The sequence below is a fragment of the Amphiprion ocellaris genome, chromosome 5, assembly GCF_022539595.1.
Source record: "Amphiprion ocellaris isolate individual 3 ecotype Okinawa chromosome 5, ASM2253959v1, whole genome shotgun sequence".
Lineage (NCBI taxonomy): Eukaryota > Metazoa > Chordata > Actinopteri > Pomacentridae > Amphiprion > Amphiprion ocellaris.
This window is the reverse complement of record NC_072770.1, coordinates 22,779,130-22,798,474: the sequence shown is the minus strand read 5'-3', so window position 1 is coordinate 22,798,474 and position 19,345 is coordinate 22,779,130. Positions and strand designations below refer to the sequence as shown.

Here is a 19,345-nt window from a genome sequence, read left to right as displayed (position 1 = left end):
AAAAACCCACAGGTGAAAGTCTGAGAAGAACTCAGATGGATGGTCTAAATGTAAAATCAAGACTCATGGTCACAAGTTTTAAGGCTTCTGTTAACCAGAAAGTTCAAACTAACAGAGAAGTACTGAGAAACTTTTAAAACTTCAGCCCTCAGACTGTCTGAAGGTTCAAACTAACAGAGAAGTACTGAGAAACTTTTAAAACTTCAGTCCTCAGACTGTCTGAAGGTTCAAACTAACAGAGAACTACTCAAGAACTTCTAAGATTTCACTCCTCAGACTGTCTAAAGGTTCAAACTAACAGAGAAGTACTGAGAAACTTTTAAGATTTCAGTCCTCAGAGTGTCTGAAGGTTCAAACTAACAGAGAACTACTCAAGAACTTCTAGAATTTCAGTCCTCAGACTGTCTGAAGGTTCAAACTAACAGAGAACTACTCAAGAACTTCTAAGATTTCAGTCCTTGGACTGTCTGAAGGTTCAGTCTAACAGAGAACTACTGTGGGACTTAGAAAATTTCAGCCCTCAGACTGTGTGAAAGCTCAGGTCCTGAGGACTTGGGAGGTGTGGAGGCTTTGGAAAGTCTTGGAACTGAGGGTTCAACCCTCCAGGACAAAGGCTGAAGTCCAACCTCCTGAGAAAAACGGTCGAGTCGAAACTCAAGTTAAAAAAAAACTCGAAAACGACAAAAAATAGATGATAAATGCGCAAAAAAAAGAAGAATTAGTATCTGAGCGAATAGCTCAGGGAGATAAGAGGGTAGACTACCAAGCGGAGGGTCGCAGGTTCAAGACCCACCACCGGCAGTTTTCTTTCTTTGTCTTTGTCAGGATTTTGAGAAAATTTAAGAAGTGTCTGGTCTTGAACCAGCGACCTGCAGCTCCATAGGCAAATCCTTAACTCACTGAGCTACAGATCAGATGAAAAGAAATAAATTCGTCGTCCCTTTGACATCGTAGTTCGTGAAGTGACCACATGGGCAGGGCCAAGGCGGAGTCTGGGTGGAGTCAGGGCGGAGAGTAGGCGGGGAGGTGGGTGGCGGCCTCCCCCCTCTACTCCCCCGCCTCCCCCCACCACCCACCACACCTTCCCCCGCCCGACGAGTTCTTCGAGTCTCCACGAGTTCTTCGAGTCTCCACGGGTTTTCCCGAGTTTCTTGAGTTTCCATCAGGTCGGAGGCAGAACAAGTTGCCATGAAGAGGTGTTGAAGTCGGCCAGGCTGGAGTGACTTTTTACAGCGACTAGAAGGAAGACGACTAGAAGAGCAGGTCTTTAACCACCATCCATAAAATCCATGGAGTCGGCTCCAGAGAAATGAAGGGAGGTCAACTTTTATCAACCTCCATCCAGATGTTCAACTTGATAGCTTTACTTTGACATTTTTAGCACCACAAACCTTTAGTATCACACTTTATTATCATTTATTAGGACTTTAATGGAATCCACCAGCAGATTTATTTTTTGTTAACAAACTTTATTCTTGTCATCGTGGGACTGCAGTATTTAAAACTGTTCCTTCTATTTGACCTCATGTTTATTAGTTTTAGTGGAGAAAGTTATTTTAGTTGTCGATTAGTCTCTTAAAAACCAAGTAATAAATTGGATTAGTCAAGAGGTTTAAATTTCTTATTTTGTCATATTTTAAATATGACAAAAAATATAAAAATAAAGTGTCTTGAGACAATTTGACCTGTATTTGGCGTTATATAAATAAAATTGAATTCAAATTGTATGTATCTTGTAATGTTGGAGTAATTCAGCCATATATGTTGGAAAACACATTTTCTTTGTCCATTAATCTGTTGATTGTTTTCTCCAGTAATTCATTTCTTGTTTTGGTTTATAAAGTGTCAAACCCAAATATATTCAGTTTACTGTCATAAAAACCAAAAAGATTTACATTCATGATGCAGGAATCAGGCAGTTTTGCACTTTTTATCTTAGTTTAGTCAGAAAGATAGTTGATAATGTGTGAATTGTTGCAGCTTGTGAGCGTAGAAGGTTTTAATCTTTGGGGCCGAGTGTCAAAAAACATTTAGAAACCAACATCAACAAAACACTCAACAAATATTTGAACATCATTAAAGGGAAATCCAACTTTTGCATGACAATGTCTAATTAAAGGACATTTATTTCCAACGTAAATGTGTGATATTCATCCTCTGGAGCTTTCTCTTCACATCGTCTTCCACCTGAACTGGTTTGGTCGGGAGGATGTGCAACAAACATTTGAAAAACTGCACCTTAACATCAATGAATGACACTGAAGTTTAATCGCTACATAAATGAGACTGAGTCTGAATGTGCTGCTCTGTCATTAACTCCTAAGTTTAGGGAAAGTTCAAACAAGAGTTCAGATAAGACTTGAGAATGAGCTTATTTTGAACAAACATCTCAGACTTCCTGAGCTTCAGCACCTACAGCAAGATATTTTAACAACAAGCAACTCAAGAGATCCAGAAGTTGGAGAGAGTTAGCTTTAGCTGAGCCAAAGTACATGTGGGACGCTAACCTAGCAAACATTTCAGACTTTTCTCTGTGAATTCTGAGAAATAATTTACTATTTAATGACAGAGCTACATATCTTAACCCAGTCTCATTAAAACAGACTCTAATTCAGTGTCATCCATCCATATTAAAGTGCAGTTACCCAAAATGTTTGTTGCATGAGCTCCAACAAAACCTGTCCAGGTAGAAGGCCACTTTGACAAACAGGAAGTGGACGATTCCAAGCAGATTTATAGAAGGGGGAACCAGACTGTACTAAGTGTGGTCGAGTATAGAGGGGTGTTTTGTGGGTTTTTAAGGCTGATAATGATTATTACTGAGACATTTGGAGTACATATTCATTTGCAGTAAATGAACGTATTTAAAATCTTGGAGTTAAATTTAGAAGAACACAAACTCTAACAGAAAACTTTGTTGATACGTTTTTGTTTTGTTTACAGATGTTAAGTTAAAGGAGTTTTATTCGTGACGTATAACCAATCAAATCACTCCAGAAGACAGAGTGACCACAGGTAGATAAAGGTTCAGAGCCAAAGTAGCACCATTTTTAAATGTATTTATTACCGTAAATCAGTAAAAAATAAAATACTGCTAATCAGTAAATCAGTCAGCCCACAATTACTACAATTCTACAGAGGATGTGTCTTTTATACAGTATATGATGTATACACTATGTTTGTTTCCTCCTCTGTTTTTTTCTGGATTGTACTCAGCTGCATGCCTTCGTCCACCCGGCCTCCGTTGACTCGTCCCTCCTGCCGTCTCTGGAGCTGAAGCTGGATTGGAACAGACCAAAGTACAGTCCAATCACGATGCCAGCTGCCTCTCAAAAGGCTCCTTCATCTGGCAGGTGGCAGCACTTCTTCTGAGGGGAAGCTGAGCTGGCCCGGCAGAACTTTGGAGATGTGTTCCAGTGGTTGGTGGATGTCTGGGGAGATAGAGAGGGACCTTTGAATTGTTCAGAAAGGAAAACAGGGAACCCATTGGTAGTTTTAGTTTAGGGTGCTACTGCGGTGTGTTTTTGGGTTTTAAGAGGTGAACAGGAAGAGGTTTTTTTCATATTATCTTTTACTTTGTTCCTGGTTGGAATGCCCATCAATGTCAACGTGAAGTTCACTTTTAGTTCTGTTTATTTATTTTTATTTTACTAACACCCATTTGCTTTTAACCCCCTCACATGTTGTGTTGTTGTAAACTTCCTCTTTCAAGTAAATACTCGTCTAACCCTCTGGAAACCAGCGTTTGGACTGTTTTTGTGTTGCTCCTCACCTACTTCAGACAGCCGGGACAAAACAACGTTTTGTGGACTAAAGGCTATACTATGATGTTTTTAGAGCGGCATGCTAAACTATGACATGTTTAGAGCAACATGCTATACTATAGGCTTTTTTAATTGACATATTACTATGATGTTTTTTTTGTTTTAGTTTTTTTTTGTTGTTTTTTAGCAACATATAAGAATTTGAACAGTTTTAAAAATTACTATACTTTTCCTTGTGCAATTAAATATTATTCTATGGCATTTTTTAGACGACATATATTCTGATGTTTTCTTGAATAACATCTTATTTTGACAATATACTGCACTATGACATTTTTTGAACCACATATCATACATGACAATTTTAGGCAACATCCTATCATTATGCGCTTTTTGAACCACATAATAATCAGTTGGGTTTTTTTGCCGACATGCTATACTATGAACTACAGGCCATACTATGTTATTGTTGAAAAGTATACTATACTTTGACATTTTCTGAACTACATCCTATACTATGGTGTTATACACAGAGTGCTTTGGTTACATGTTGATTCATAATCTAGATTTTTTTTCTGTTTTGTTTTTTGACGATTACCACAGACCTGACCATGAACACCGTTGACGCACACCTGAGGGAGACGCTGCCTAAGATCTCAAGGCTGCTTGGTCGTGGTCTTTCTGGTCTTGCTCCAGAACGCCTTCATCAACTACGTCTTCTTTTGAAGAGGCCCTCAGATGCTGCAATCTCTGACCTTAAGGAGGAACTGCTGCTTTCACTCTGTAACGAGACGGCGGTTATTTTAAAGACCCAGCTCCTGTCGGCGTTGAAATAAAGTTTAATACCCATCAAAACAGAACTACAGACAGTTAAATCTGAGCTGTCGGTCAGTATTTCAAACATCAAGTGTGTTTTTCACAGCCTCCTTTACATTATTTCATCATATGGCACATTTTTACAACATGTTGAAAAATCCCATTGTTTTTTTGCGACTGGCGTTTTTTTGCGCCAAAATTCATGATGATTTTTTTTTCAAAAAAAACCTTTCTGGAGTGTTTTTCAGAGCCTGCTTTACATTATTTCATCATATGGCATGTTTTCACAACATCTTGAAAAATGACATTTTTCGACATAGTATACTATGGCGTTTTTTTGCGCCAAAATTCATGATGATTTTTTTTTCAAAGAAAACCTTACCATAGTGTTTTTCACAGCCTACTTTACATTATTTCATCATATGGCATGTTTTTACAACATGTTGAAAAATGACATTTTTCGACATAGTATACTATGGCGTTTTTTTGCGCCAAAATTCATGATGATTTTTTTTTCAAAGAAAACCTTACCATAGTGTTTTTCACAGCCTACTTTACATTATTTCATCATATGACATGTTTTTACAACATCTTGAAAAATGACATTTTTCGACATAGTATACTATGGCATTTTTTTGCGCCAAAATTCATGGTGATATTTTTTTTTTTCAAAGAAAACCTTACCATAGTGTTTTTCACAGCCTGCTTTACATTATTTCATCATATGGCACGTTTTTACAACATGCTGAAAAATGACATTTTTCGACATAGTATTCTATGGTGTTTTTTTGCGCCAAAAGTCATGATGATTTTTTTTTTTCAAAAAAAACCTTTCTGGAGTGTTTTTCACAGCCTGCTTTACATTATTTCATCATATGGCACGTTTTTACATCTTGAAAAATGACATTTTTCGACATAGTATACTACGGCATTTTTTGCGCCAAAATTCATGGTGATATTTTTTTTCAAAAAAAACCTTTCTGGAGTGTTTTTCACAGCCTGCTTTACATTATTTCATCATATGGCACGTTTTTACAACATCTTGAAAAATGACATTTTTCGACATAGTATACTATGGCATTTTTTTTGTGCCAAAAGTCATGATGATTTTTTTTTTTTTTTAAAAAACCTTTCTGGAGTGTTTTTCACAGCCTGCTTTACATTATTTCATCATATGGCACGTTTTTACAACATCTTGAAAAATGACATTTTTCGACATAGTATACTATGGCGTTTTTTTGCGCCAAAAGTCATGATGATTTTTTTTCAAAAAAAACCTTTCTGGAGTGTTTTTCACAGCCTGCTTTACATTATTTCATCATATGGCACGTTTTTACATCTTGAAAAAGGACATTTTTCGACATAGTATACTACGGCATTTTTTTGCGCCAAAATTCATGGTGATATTTTTTTTCAAAAAAAACCTTTCTGGAGTGTTTTTCACAGCCTGCTTTACATTATTTCATCATATGGCACATTTTTACAACATGTTTAAAAAATGACATTTTTTGACATAGTATACTATGGCGTTTTTTTTGCGCCAAAATTCATGGTGATATTTTTTGTCAAAAAAAAACCTTTCTGGAGTGTTTTTCACAGCCTGCTTTACGTTATTTCATCATATGGCACGTTTTTACAACATCTTGAAAAATGACATTTTTCGACATAGTGGCGTTTTTTGGGGCCAAAATTCATAGTGGTATTTTTTTTTCAAAAAAAACCTTACCATACTGTCTTTCACAGCCTGCTTTACATTATTTCATCATATGGCACGTTTTTACACCACTTGAAAAATGACATTTTTCGACATAGTATACTATGGCGTTTTTTTGCGCCAAAAGTCATGATAATTTAAAAAAAAAAAAAAAAAAAAAAAAAACCTTTCTGGCTGGAGTGTTTTTCACAGCCTGCTTTACATTATTTCATCATATGGCACGTTTTTAGATCTTGAAAAAGGACATTTTTCGACATAGTATACTACGGCATTTTTTTGCGCCAAAATTCATGGTGATATTTTTTTTCAAAAAAAACCTTTCTGGAGTGTTTTTCACAGCCTGCTTTACATTATTTCATCATATGGCACGTTTTTACAACATCTTGAAAAATGACATTTTTCGACATAGTATACTATGGCGTTTTTTTTGTGCCAAAAGTCATGATGATTTTTTTTTTTTTTTAAAAACCTTTCTGGAGTGTTTTTCACAGCCTGCTTTACATTATTTCATCATATGGCACGTTTTTACAACATGTTGAAAAATGACATTTTTCGACATAGTATACTATGGCGTTTTTTGCGCCAAAATTCATGATGACTTTTTTTTCAAAGAAAACCTTACCATAGTGTTTTTCACAGCCTACTTTACATTATTTCATCATATGGCACGTTTTTACAACATGTTTAAAAAATGACATTTTTTGACATAGTATACTATGGCGTTTTTTTGCGCCAAAATTCATGGTGATATTTTTTGTCAAAAAAAAACCTTTCTGGAGTGTTTTTCACAGCCTGCTTTACGTTATTTCATCATATGGCACGTTTTTACAACATCTTGAAAAATGACATTTTTCGACATAGTATACTATGGCGTTTTTTGGGGCCAAAATTCATAGTGGTATGTTTTTTTCAAAAAAAACCTTACCATACTGTCTTTCACAGCCTGCTTTACATTATTTCATCATATGGCACGTTTTTACACCACTTGAAAAATGACATTTTTCGACATAGTATACTATGGCGTTTTTTTGCGCCAAAAGTCATGATAATTTAAAAAAAAAAAAAAAAAAACCTTTCTGGAGTGTTTTTCACAGCCTGCTTTACGTTATTTCATCATATGGCACGTTTTTACAACATGTTGAAAAATGACATTTTTCGACATAATATTCTATTGCGTTTTTTTGCGCCAAAAGTCATGATGATTTTTTTTTTCAAAAAACACCTTTCTGGAGTGTTTTTCACAGCCTGCTTTACATTATTTCATCATATGGCACGTTTTTACAACATCTTGAAAAATGACATTTTTCGACAGTATACTATGGCGTTTTTTTGCACCAAAATTGATGGTGATATTTTTTTTCTAGAAAATCTTACCATAGTATTTTTCACAGCCTACTTTACATTATTTCATCATATGGCACGTTTTTACAACATTTTGAAAAATGACATTTTTCGACATAGTATACTATGGGGTTTTTTGCGCCAAAATTCATGGTGATATTTTTTTTCAAAGAAAATCTTACCATAGTATTTTTCACAGCCTACTTTACATTATTTCATCATATGGCACGTTTTTACAACATTTTGAAAAATGACATTTTTCGACATAGTATACTATGGGGTTTTTTGCGCCAAAATTCATGATGATTTTTTTTTCAAAGAAAATTTTACCATAGTATTTTTCACAGCCTACTTTACATTATTTCATCATATGGCACGTTTTTACAACATGTTGAAAAATGACATTTTTCCGACATAGTATACTATGGCGTTTTTTTGCGCCAAAAGTCATGGTGATTTTTTTTCCCAAAAAAAACCTTTCTGGAGTGTTTTTCACAGCCTGCTTTACATTATTTCATCATATGGCACGTTTTTACAACATCTTGAAAAATGACATTTTTCGACATAGTATACTATGGCGTTTTTTTTGTGCCAAAAGTCATGATGATTTTTTTTTTTTTTAAAAACCTTTCTGGAGTGTTTTTCACAGCCTGCTTTACATTATTTCATCATATGGCACGTTTTTACAACATGTTGAAAAATGACATTTTTCGACATAGTATACTATGGCGTTTTTTTGCGCCAAAATTCATGATGACTTTTTTTTCAAAGAAAACCTTACCATAGTGTTTTTCACAGCCTACTTTACATTATTTCATCATATGGCACGTTTTTACAACATCTTGAAAAATGACATTTTTTGACATAGTATACTATGGCGTTTTTTTGCGCCAAAATTCATGGTGATATTTTTTTTCAAAGAAAATCTTACAATAGTGTTTTTCACAGCCTACTTTACATTATTTCATCATATGGCACGTTTTTACAACATGTTGAAAAATGACATTTTTCGACATAGTATACTATGGCGTTTTTTTGCGCCAAAAGTCATGATGATTTTTTTTTCCAAAAAAAACCTTTCTGGAGTGTTTTTCACTCGCTATGGCAAGCTAAACTATGATGTTTTTGTCACATTTTGGATGACATACAAAACTACGACGTTTTTTCCACATTTTGGACGACATACTAAACTATGACGTTTTTGTCACATTTTGGACGACATACTAAACTATGACGTTTTTATCACATTTTGGACGACATACTAAACTATGACAGGTTTTGTGATATTTTGGACGACATACTAAACTATGATGTTTTTGTCACATTTTGGACGACATACTAAACTATGACGCTTTTTCCACATTTTGGACGACATACTAAACTATGACATTTTAGTCACATTTTGACCAACTGTTACGGCCAGCGCCTCCTACCTTGTGTGTGTGTTTTAACCATATATTGTGGCTATGCAAATACGGCTGTGTGATCCCCACTCCCTGGTTGGACCACGACGGCAGAGGCGTGACTGCAACCAGGAGTCCTGCGATTGGTGCGGCGCTCACCAGGCTGACCAACCGAAATCTATCAACTCTTTTAAAAGAGTTGGCACTTCAACTGAACGGGGCAGCTGACTTCTAGTGTGCCATTCTGTGTGATCTGTGTGGTTGAGGCAAGATAGACTGTGTGGTTGGAATTGGGCCAGGATTAGTGTTAAAAACTGATACAGCAACATTTCATTTCATTACAGGTAGTTTTCTTTTGTCTAGTTTTCACCAGGGTTAGGGGTGCTGACTCCCATGTAGTTTTGTTATGTTCCAGTTCCCAGGTAGTGAGCCTTTTTGTATAATTTTTTCTTCTGTCCACAGCGATTGTATTGTAGTGTAGTGTTAAGTTCTCCTTATGAGAACTCTTCTTGTGTTTTGCTGTTTTCTTTAATTTGAGCAGCACCAACCGGCCCTCTTCCTTAGTTTTGCCTCATTTCTATAATATCTTGCACATTTTTGTTCAAATAATGATGTTTTTAGAGCGACATGCTATACTATGACATTTTTAGAATGACATGCTAAACTATGACGTTTTTAGAGCGACATGCTATACTATAGGCTTTTTTAATTGACATATTACTATGATGTTTTTTGTTTTAGTTTTTTGTTGTTTTTTTTAGCAACATATAAGAATTTGAACAGATTTTAAAATTACTATACTTTTACTTGTGCAATGAAATATTATTTTATGGCATTTTTTAGACGACATATTATACTCTGATGTTTTCTTTAATAACATCTTATTTTGACAATATACTGCACTATGACATTTTTTGAACCACATATCATACATGACAATTTTAGGCAACATCCTATCATTATGCACTTTTTGAACCACATAATAATCTATGGGGTTTTTTTTGCCGACATGCTATACTATGAACTACAGAACATACTATGTTATTCTTCAAAAGTATACTATACTTTGACATTTTCTGAACTACATCCTACACTATGGCGTTATACACAGAGTGCTTTGGTTACATGTTGATTTATAATCTAGATTTTTTTTCTGTTTTTTTTTTTTTTTTTTTTTTTGACGGGGATTACCACAGACCTGACCGTGAACACCGTTGACACCCACCTGAGGGAGATGCTGCCTAAGATCTCAAGGCTGCTTGGTCGTGGTCTTTCTGGTCTTGCTCCAGAACGCCTTCATCAACTACGTCTTCTTTTGAAGAGGCCCTCAGATGCTGCAATCTCTGACCTTAAGGAGGAACTGCTACTTTCACTCTGTAATGAGACGGCGGTTATTTTAAAGACCCAGCTCCTGTCGGCTTTGAAAGAAAGTTTAATACCCATCAAAACAGAACAACAGACAGTTAAATCTGAGCTGTCGGTCAGTATTTCAAACATCAAGTCCGACCCGGCTGCCCTAAAGTACGCTGTGGGTGAAACGGAAACTTCACTCTCCACATCACCGACGACATCGTCACACTCCAAAGCAGAGCACCTGTCTGCTGAACTTTTAAAAGTGGACTATAAATGTGAAAAATGTTAGCAGCAGCAGACTGTGAGCAGCGGAACAGATGTGATCAGAAAGACGTCATTTTCTTTTTTCTTTTCTTTCTGGTTGACTTGATGCTGTCAGATGCAGATGTTGGAGCTGATTCTGATTTTTCAGGATAAAAAGCTGCTTTTCCTTCACAGACTTTTCAGGAAATTATTCTCTCAGGTTTTCTCTGCTATTTATATTTTTATTATCTGTGATTATTTCATTATTTCATTATTGTAAAATGAAGTTTCAGGCATAAAGACTCATTTAGCTATTTTATTCCTGAAATGTTTGACGTAGCAGAACTAAATTTCCATTTTCAACGTGTCTTCAACATGGATCATCTGGTTTTAATGAATCAGCAGCAACATCACAACAACAAATGAGACAATTTTCAACAAATTCATGAAACTGATGTCATTTAAAACTATCAGTCTGTTTTAGTGTCAAATTAAAGCTGATTACTGACAACTAGAACATTAACGTTACTGTTTTAATCACATTTAGGTTTCCTGAATGTTACATTAATGTCAACCAGCCACAGTTTTATGAACTTAATGAACCACATGACAGGAACACAACACACTTCAGCTGTTTACATGAAACTCAACACATTAGCTTGATGCTACGTTAGCTTTAATCAGCCTACGACTGAGCAGCTAGCTCAGTTAGCATCGCTAACATTAAAGCTAATATTTACTATGTTAACTTTCTTGTCTGGTCAACACACACTGAAACAAACTCCACCAACATCTGGAGTGCATGGCACACATTACATCTGACACTAAAGCTGCATATAAAGTGCATTAAAGCGGCACTGATACGAAAATAAACATTTACTTACTGAACTATTAGAGTCCTTTCAGTGTCTGCTGGTAGAATCAGCCGAAGGCAGAAAACTGGTTAAAACAAGCCAACGGGCAGGAAAACTGTCTGTGGAAAATGTTCTGCTGCTCCACCGATAAATAAACCAACAGTTATTATATCAGAATTAATCCAAACAAGGAGAGCAGAGTCTCTGCTGCTTCCTCCATAGGACCTGTCAATCATTCCGGACCGGACTGTCATTCAAGTAGTCCCGCCCCCTGGGTTTGCAAAACTTTAACACTCTATAAAAAAATCAATATTGATTTATTTTAAGATCGACCACCTGATCTCTCATTCTGACCATGAAAACTCACGAAAAAAATGTATGTACAGTCTATGCACCATACTCTGTTTGGCTCCACACTTGCTGATGACCACTTCCGGTCTCAGATAATGAAAAAACTGACCTTTTTTCGTTTCTGTCTCTTACTGATTTTACTTTCTTGTTATTGTAAATATAAAACGAAAATCAAAGCATTTAAAAAAAAAAATCGTATATCCCTTTTTGATCATGAAAAGGAAAAACACCTTGTATTTCAATTTTAATTTTTGTATTTTAAAACGAAAATCGAATAACCACTCGTTTTTTGTTTTTCAATACCCCTTTCAGAACGGAAAATCCAATTACCAGATCCGTACACGGACCCTCTGTAGACTTGTCTTCTCCCTACAACCTGCTTCTCTGTTTATCCTGAATAATCAATACAGTCCTCATCTATCTGAAAGGCAAAGGATCATTTCAGGTTCCGACAGCTTTGGTTGTGTTGTCATTTGCACACAGGTGGGTTAAAAACTACAAAAAAGCCCAATCAGTCTGAGTAAAAAGTGAATTTCTTTCTGGTGTTCAAGTGTCATTCAGTCAAAAAAAAAGGTTACTTTGATTTTTTTTTCATGATCCAAACTATGGAGGCCAACATTGCCACTAATTTTATTATCAGTTATTATGCAGATTATTTCCTTGCTTGATGAATCAGTCAAAAAAATGTAAGAAAATAGTGGAAAATGGCCATCCAAGATTCCTAAAGCTCAAAGTGACATATTCTGATATATTTTTTTTATACAGAAGAAAACACCACATTTTCATATTTAAAAACTGAAACCAGCATATATATTTTTTCTTTTTTTTGACATTTTGCTTTAAAAAAAAAAAAAACAACACACACACACACAAACACAACACAATAAATTCATCACCAGAACACACAAAAAGCATTTGTTTTGAGGTGATTTATTTTCTCGAGGGAACATTGGATCCTTCATTAAATATTTATTTACACTATTTACAGTCAAAACATATATTACATGGCTTGGTTACATGCACAGTATCATATATATAAAAAAAACTGTACACACATTTACACTCATTTAAGAGGGAGCAGTCTGTGCAATAAAAGGCACAAATGACCTTTGACCCTGCATTTATGTCCCATGAGTACGTATTTTCACAGACGTTGTCACATACTAGAAGTAGTTACGAGAAGAACTACTTGAGCAGCTGCAGAGAAAGACGTGTGTGATAGAGATTCACCACCATGCAGCAGAGCAGTGAAGTGCCCTCTTGATCAACAGCCCTCTAGATTGTGTCTAAATAGGATCCCATCCCCTCAGCAGCCTGAGGCAAAGTTGAAAGTCTTTTCAGCCATAATGATAAAGCGAGCAAAGACGTTAACTCACTTAGAACAGAACTGCACAATCTGTAGGACAATCTACAATCCTCAGAAGACGTCTGGTACAGATTCAGGATTTTAGGTGAATGACTATCAATGTCCTACATTCACATTCTGTTTTATAAGGCAGTAAGGCCTGTTGGCTGAGGCAGGAGGCTAATGCTGACGCTGACTACTTAGGTTCTTTAGCCTAATAGTCACAAGGTGGTCGGGCTGGGAAGGAAAAGATGGTAATCACACAATCGGTTTGACTGGCAACTCGACTCTCCAACCTGTTCTGTTGTCTTGTGTGGAAAATTGTTGCATGTAAATATTGGTGCATTTTAACTTTTGCTTTCAGACAATTAACTATCTGCTAAACCATACCCCCAAACATGTGATCGTCTAATTGTAGCTCATCAAGTACAACTGAGTATAGCAGGCCTGTGAAACTTTGGATTTCTCAACATGAGGAAACAGTCGACCCGAGCCTCCAATATGATCATTCTACTGAGCACTGACTAGGATTTACACGCTGATTTTTGTATTCTGTCTGAATGTCTTTTCAATTGGCTGAAATGTGGTTGCAATATCATCAAAACAACTGAACATTTTGGAAAATCTGTTCAGCTGCAGATTAAACGAGAAACAATATTGATTAGTTTGAAGGAATTTCTCCAGTCATTTTTCACTGGTAGGAAAAATGCTTTTTTTTGTTGTTGTTACTGCTAGGGTGGTTTGAAAATGACAATGGTACCTTTGTGCACATAAAAGGATAAAAATGTTTACTATTGCAAATCCTGGTCAGATATGGTCTCAATATTCAATGAAATCTTCAGAAAGTCACTTTTGAACCATTGGAGGTATTTTGGGGGAAAAAATATCCCTGTCTCTTTTGCCTAACTGCGTTCTCTTTATCTACTTTTTGGACTTGCGTGAAAATCTGATGTTTTATTTTATTTTAAATTCTAGAATAGAAAGGGTTCACAATCTTTTATCCTTTACATAAGTGTAAGGAATGGATACAACAGTGTGGTATGTTGGCATGGCTTACTAGCTTACTACCTACAGAAGTAAATCCACTGCAACAAGAGCCAAAGGTTAATATATTACACTAGCAGCTCCGTCCTGATCATTGTTTGTATTGGGGAAATACTGGAGCGACTCCAGCCAAACTTGCGTTAGATAATTTTAGATCTAGGCTCATCAGTTAGTTTTTACATCTTTTCTGGTAAAAGTGATTTATTTTTTTAAAATCAAGAAATAGAGATTTCGATGGCTACCACTATAAAATGCATGTGCTGTGTGAGAGTGAGCAGCTTGACATTGTACTGACAATAACTCAGGGTAGTGAGGTTTAGCAAATGGTCAATTCGTTGTTTCCTCAGGTGCAGCAATGATAATTTACCACTGGGGATGACCAGTGTTGGACATTTTAATTACACACACTGGTGCTTTAAAGACTGACCAAGATATTAGCGGTTCAAGTGATTTTTAGCTTTAACAGGTACATTGGTCAACACTGAAACTAGATGCTAAAGGGGATTTCTAAGGATCTACAGTAGCTACAATAGTTATAGATTCTTAAAATCACCTGGTATAGCAATCAAGTAGCCTGGTTCAGAGCAAGATATTGCTCAAGTAATACACTAAAAGCTAAATTGTACATTTAGTGTGGTAATATCCCTGTCTGAAAGATCATTTCAAGAGTAGGATGTTTCCTTAATTGTTGCAAAAGAAATAGATTATGTGTAGATCATCTTGTGTCTCTGATTGTATTTTTCATAGAGTAATATGTCCTGTTTGTGGTCAGTTATATTAAGAACAGCACCTGAATGCCAGCAGTCAACCAGGGAAATAAGGATGGACTCTCCTGAGCACCTACAAAGGTTTACATGCTGCTCTGCCAAAGTGAAAATGCTCATTTTCAGGTACTATAAAAAGGGACTTTAAAGGCAGGGGACTGTCTTTTTTATATTTTAACCATTATCTTACATATTATGTCAACAGAAACATTAATATCGTTGATTTCTAACCCTACTGTAGATCTAAACAGATGTGATCTTTTCAGTACACTTTTAGCGGTTTAAGCCTTGTTTAGGACTCATAAACCATTTCCTTGTAAACTAAGTCTAAAACTTGGCTTATTACATATCTGGAAAACAGCTAGGAGAGTGTTCACAGCAGTGTCTGTTTTCCAAAGTGCATGTAAATCCTAACTTTCAGAGATGAAACTGAGGTGAGCTGATGAGAAAGAAGCCAGTTAACCTCAGCTGCATCTCCTCTGTAAAAGGTATGACACAATTATTTACACATCATCAAGTAATGAAGTGGTGCTGACATAGGCTGGAGTACACTTCTCAGCGCTTGGAGCAACTTTAGATTTGGCTGATCCAAGGTCAGAAGATAATTTAGGGCTTCTGTGTAGCTATAATAACTCTTAAGCAGATTTTGTGAAGCACACTCAACATTTTGGTAACATCTTTTTTTTTTGCATAATTCATAGACTGTCAACACTTTCGAATGCAGACAAATGGCCCCATCCTCCTGAGATTCTGGTAGTAAATCTACTCAGGTGTTCATCATTTAGATAGCCAATACAAGGACAAATGACTTGCCCACTGAACTGCTACGTCAACCGATCAGCACCACTAGCATCATGCATCCTTCAGCAAATGTACAAGCACAGGGCACAGCAGAGAGTGCCTAAAGCTACAGTACTACAAGATCTTCTCTAGCAATAAGCAGGAGTCTGGAGAAGTGGAAGAAAAAAACAGAGATAAAGCCTGTCTTAGCATTATTACCACATGAAACACATTGCTGAGCTGGTGAGCAGGGTCAGTTTGGCTAATTGGCACAGATAAATACACAGCGTACAGTGAGGGGCCCAGTGGACTGGAAGTCAAAGAATATAACCCATTATATTATGGAGGTTAATTTCCCCACTGACCACATGTTTTGTACCACTCACTCCAGCTATATAGGCAAACTACTATACAAATACAGTATTTTATACACCAACAAGTAATTATGGTCAAAAAAATCAGTGCACATCTTCTTAGAGTTGCAAGACTTTCAGCTTTGGCCAGATTGGGAAGATGCCATTGAAAATGTGTACATTTTGTACACAGAAGCACAGTACATAGATAATAAGTAAAGGGATTCAAATGCAAAAGCAAAAGGTGGAAATGGGTACTTTACAAAAAAAGCAATGAAACATTGATAGTACCATTTTTCTCCAAGTAAAAAAATCTCTCAAACAAGGCATTTGGTCGATTCAAAAAGCTAGCAAGGGTCAAATGATGACTAAAATATGACTAAATTATCCTTCAACCTTTACCTGAGTTGCTAATCATAGCAAAATATTACACCCAAAAATACTTCATCAAATTAACCCCATCCACATATTTGCATTCATAACAAACCCTGATCCCCAAAACACAACACTAAAACCCTTATAATTGCTTTTGGAGAGTTTAAGCAGCTTCAAACTCATGTTGGATACATGAAACAGCAGTAGAATAGACTCACTTATTAGAGCAGAGTTTACAGAAAGCATGTTGAAAGTACTTTCTGCTTTCAGCCACTATGAATGCTGTTTTATGATCCAAGCATCACTTAAATTAACTACATACTATATGTCTCTGGGTCTTTTACAAGGAAAAGTGCACTAAATCATCAAAATGTTGGCTTTTTTCAACAGAAGGAGTGATATTGCTGAGATGAACAAAACATGAACTGGGTTTTTAATGGAGCAGTACGACATCTGTTTGACAAGAAGCTTTAAAAGGCTTCTTTTCATTTTAGAGCGGCACAGAAAAAGTTCATAGAGTGATGTGAATGCAAGCTATTTTCAGTATTTAGAAGCATCAGACAACAAAAAAATAATTGAGTTGACTTTTAGGGCCAACTGTGACCTGTAGGTGTGAGTATGAATGTGCATAAGTGTGCCTCAGTGGAGTGCTGCAGTGCTGAATTTGTTTCATTAAAGAGACACTAAATCAACACAGTGAGGGATGCCAAGACCTATCAGGCAAGATGGATAACCGAAACATCCACTGAAATCTTGTATTTGTGTGTGTCCACAACTTGTGCATATGCATGTGTGTGCCCACACACATAATCTGCCACATAAACAGATTTGTACATCAGTGCACGGGTACAGGAACTTTATTCCCGTCTGTAAGTGTAGCAGCAAATAGTGGGTGGAGATTTTAATAAAAAAAATAATAAAAATCCCTCTCAGTTATGACCTACTTTCACTCAAGTAATCTTGCCTGAAAAGCAGCTGGTAGAGCTGTGAGAGCTCTAATTAAATTGGCTTTCCGGAGAAGTTCAGTAGCTGCGAAGCAGGTGGACTCCTCGGTAAGGCCGGTCAGTCTGACGCTGCCACTAAGCTTAAAGATCAGAGTGGAGCTGAAAACAGGCAGGGGTAACTGGAAGGGCTCCTATTACTGTTTGCAAGAGGGATAAATGGCAGGTATGGGCCACATACTGTACGTTGGTTGAGATAATGATCTGGCACTTTGGTCTGAGTGCAGTACCTATCTCACATCGACGGCATACTGTTTATGTCTTGTGCAGGGGTGTTTCTTGCTTTTGCCACAGTTAGCACTTTACAGAGTAGATAATACGATCCAGTCAGGTCCTCCAGGACTGGTGCTACCTTAGTTGTGCTACTAGACGTGTGCTTCCCTGCTTGCAAGGTCAGCAGCCAGACGGTCTGATAGCCGGAGTGCCACAGAGGACACATTCACACAGAGATGAAGAGCCAGACATTGAATAAAGACTTCAAAATGTCAAGCACCAGATGTTTGTACACAGAGACCCGTAAAAATGTTCTCTCCCACCTCGTGTCAAAGTCCATAACAACTGAGGTAGGGAAAATAATAAATTAACAAAAGCAGTATTCAAAAAATAGCACAACTTGTGGAACTCAATAAAGTTTCGATGAGAGAAACTAAAGGGAAGCAAATCTGAAGTAAACAACAGGATGTAAAGTGGTGGTGTCTTTTTCCAGTGATGTCCAACTCAAGATCAGCGATAGTCTGTTGAACACATAGTGTGATTGTCCAGTGTGTTCAGATTCAGAACAGCCACAGTGCTACTGAAACAGTCTTGACTGGAGGAACAGAAGTCCCAGCTGTTAGTTTGCGGCACTCCTGGATTTAAATTCGGGCCACGTCTTGATTTCTCAAACATCAGATTCATGAATGCACGTCTCTGAACAGATTCATCTCACTCCTTGGTGAACAAATTGAAGGACACTTTTTCATTTAATCCCAGGCTGTGGTAGTTTTCATGTCAGGAGAGAAATTGTTTTGTCTGGTGTATCCACAGTCAGGCAGATGCAGTTTATCTTTTCCATAGTTGCACCACATCTCAATGGCACTTTCAAATTAGCAGTAAAAAAAAAAAAAAATCACAAAGGCAAATACATTTTTTTTCCCCTTCAACTACATGTTTCACTTCGGCTTTGTTGTGTTGCATTGCGACAGAAAAAAACTCCTGGATCACCTTGGAAACTGTGATTTCAGTGTCACCTTTCAGTGCTGGAAGTGAGCAGGTCACAGATCAGTGGCTGAAGTTGCATCAAGATGCCTGGCAGAGAAACCACAGCCACTTCAGTTCTCACCTCTTCCTCCACACCTTTGACAGCCAGATCTTCACTGTTTTGTCGCTGGAGAGGAGGAGAGATAGGGGTGGGATTATGAGCAGAGGAAACCATAGGAGAACAACAAAGGGTTGTAATAACAGAACATCAATCAGGTAGTCATCCCTTTCAAAACAACTCAATACACATCAGACACAACACACAGACATTGACTTCAAAGTATACTTTACACACACACACACACACACACACACACACACACACACACACACACGCCCATCCGCACTTCATTAAAGACCCCTCTCCACTGTGGCAGTGCAAAACACCTCTCCAACCTCGCAGAAAAGTTTAGAAGTACGGTTCATAACTGCAACAAGTAAATCCAATCAAGCTGCCCAGAGTTACAGCGTTACTCCCAACTGACTGCACAATTTAATTTTCACATTTTCATGGTGTTAATTTACCTTGTACTGGTCAGCTACACTGGACAGTATGCTATATTTCATTAACACCCACCAAAGGTGTTGAGAATTACACTAATGGC

At 36.9% G+C, this 19,345-nt stretch overlaps 1 protein-coding gene across 5 annotated transcripts in view; it reads right to left on the bottom strand.

Moving 5' to 3' along the window:
• Window positions 1-12,753: 12,753 nt before the first annotated feature.
• kif21b (kinesin family member 21B) overlaps window positions 12,754-19,345 on the bottom strand; it is a 73,717-nt gene continuing 67,125 nt past the window's right edge. For all 5 annotated transcript variants that reach the window (XM_023297370.3, XM_023297373.3, XM_023297372.3 and 2 more), the window contains one exon: window positions 12,754-18,867. Coding sequence is in view for 2 of the 5 variants with exons in the window: in XM_023297373.3 (XP_023153141.2) it covers window positions 18,819-18,867 (49 nt within the window). In the remaining 3 variants the exon portion in view is untranslated. The remainder of the gene's footprint in view (window positions 18,868-19,345) is intronic.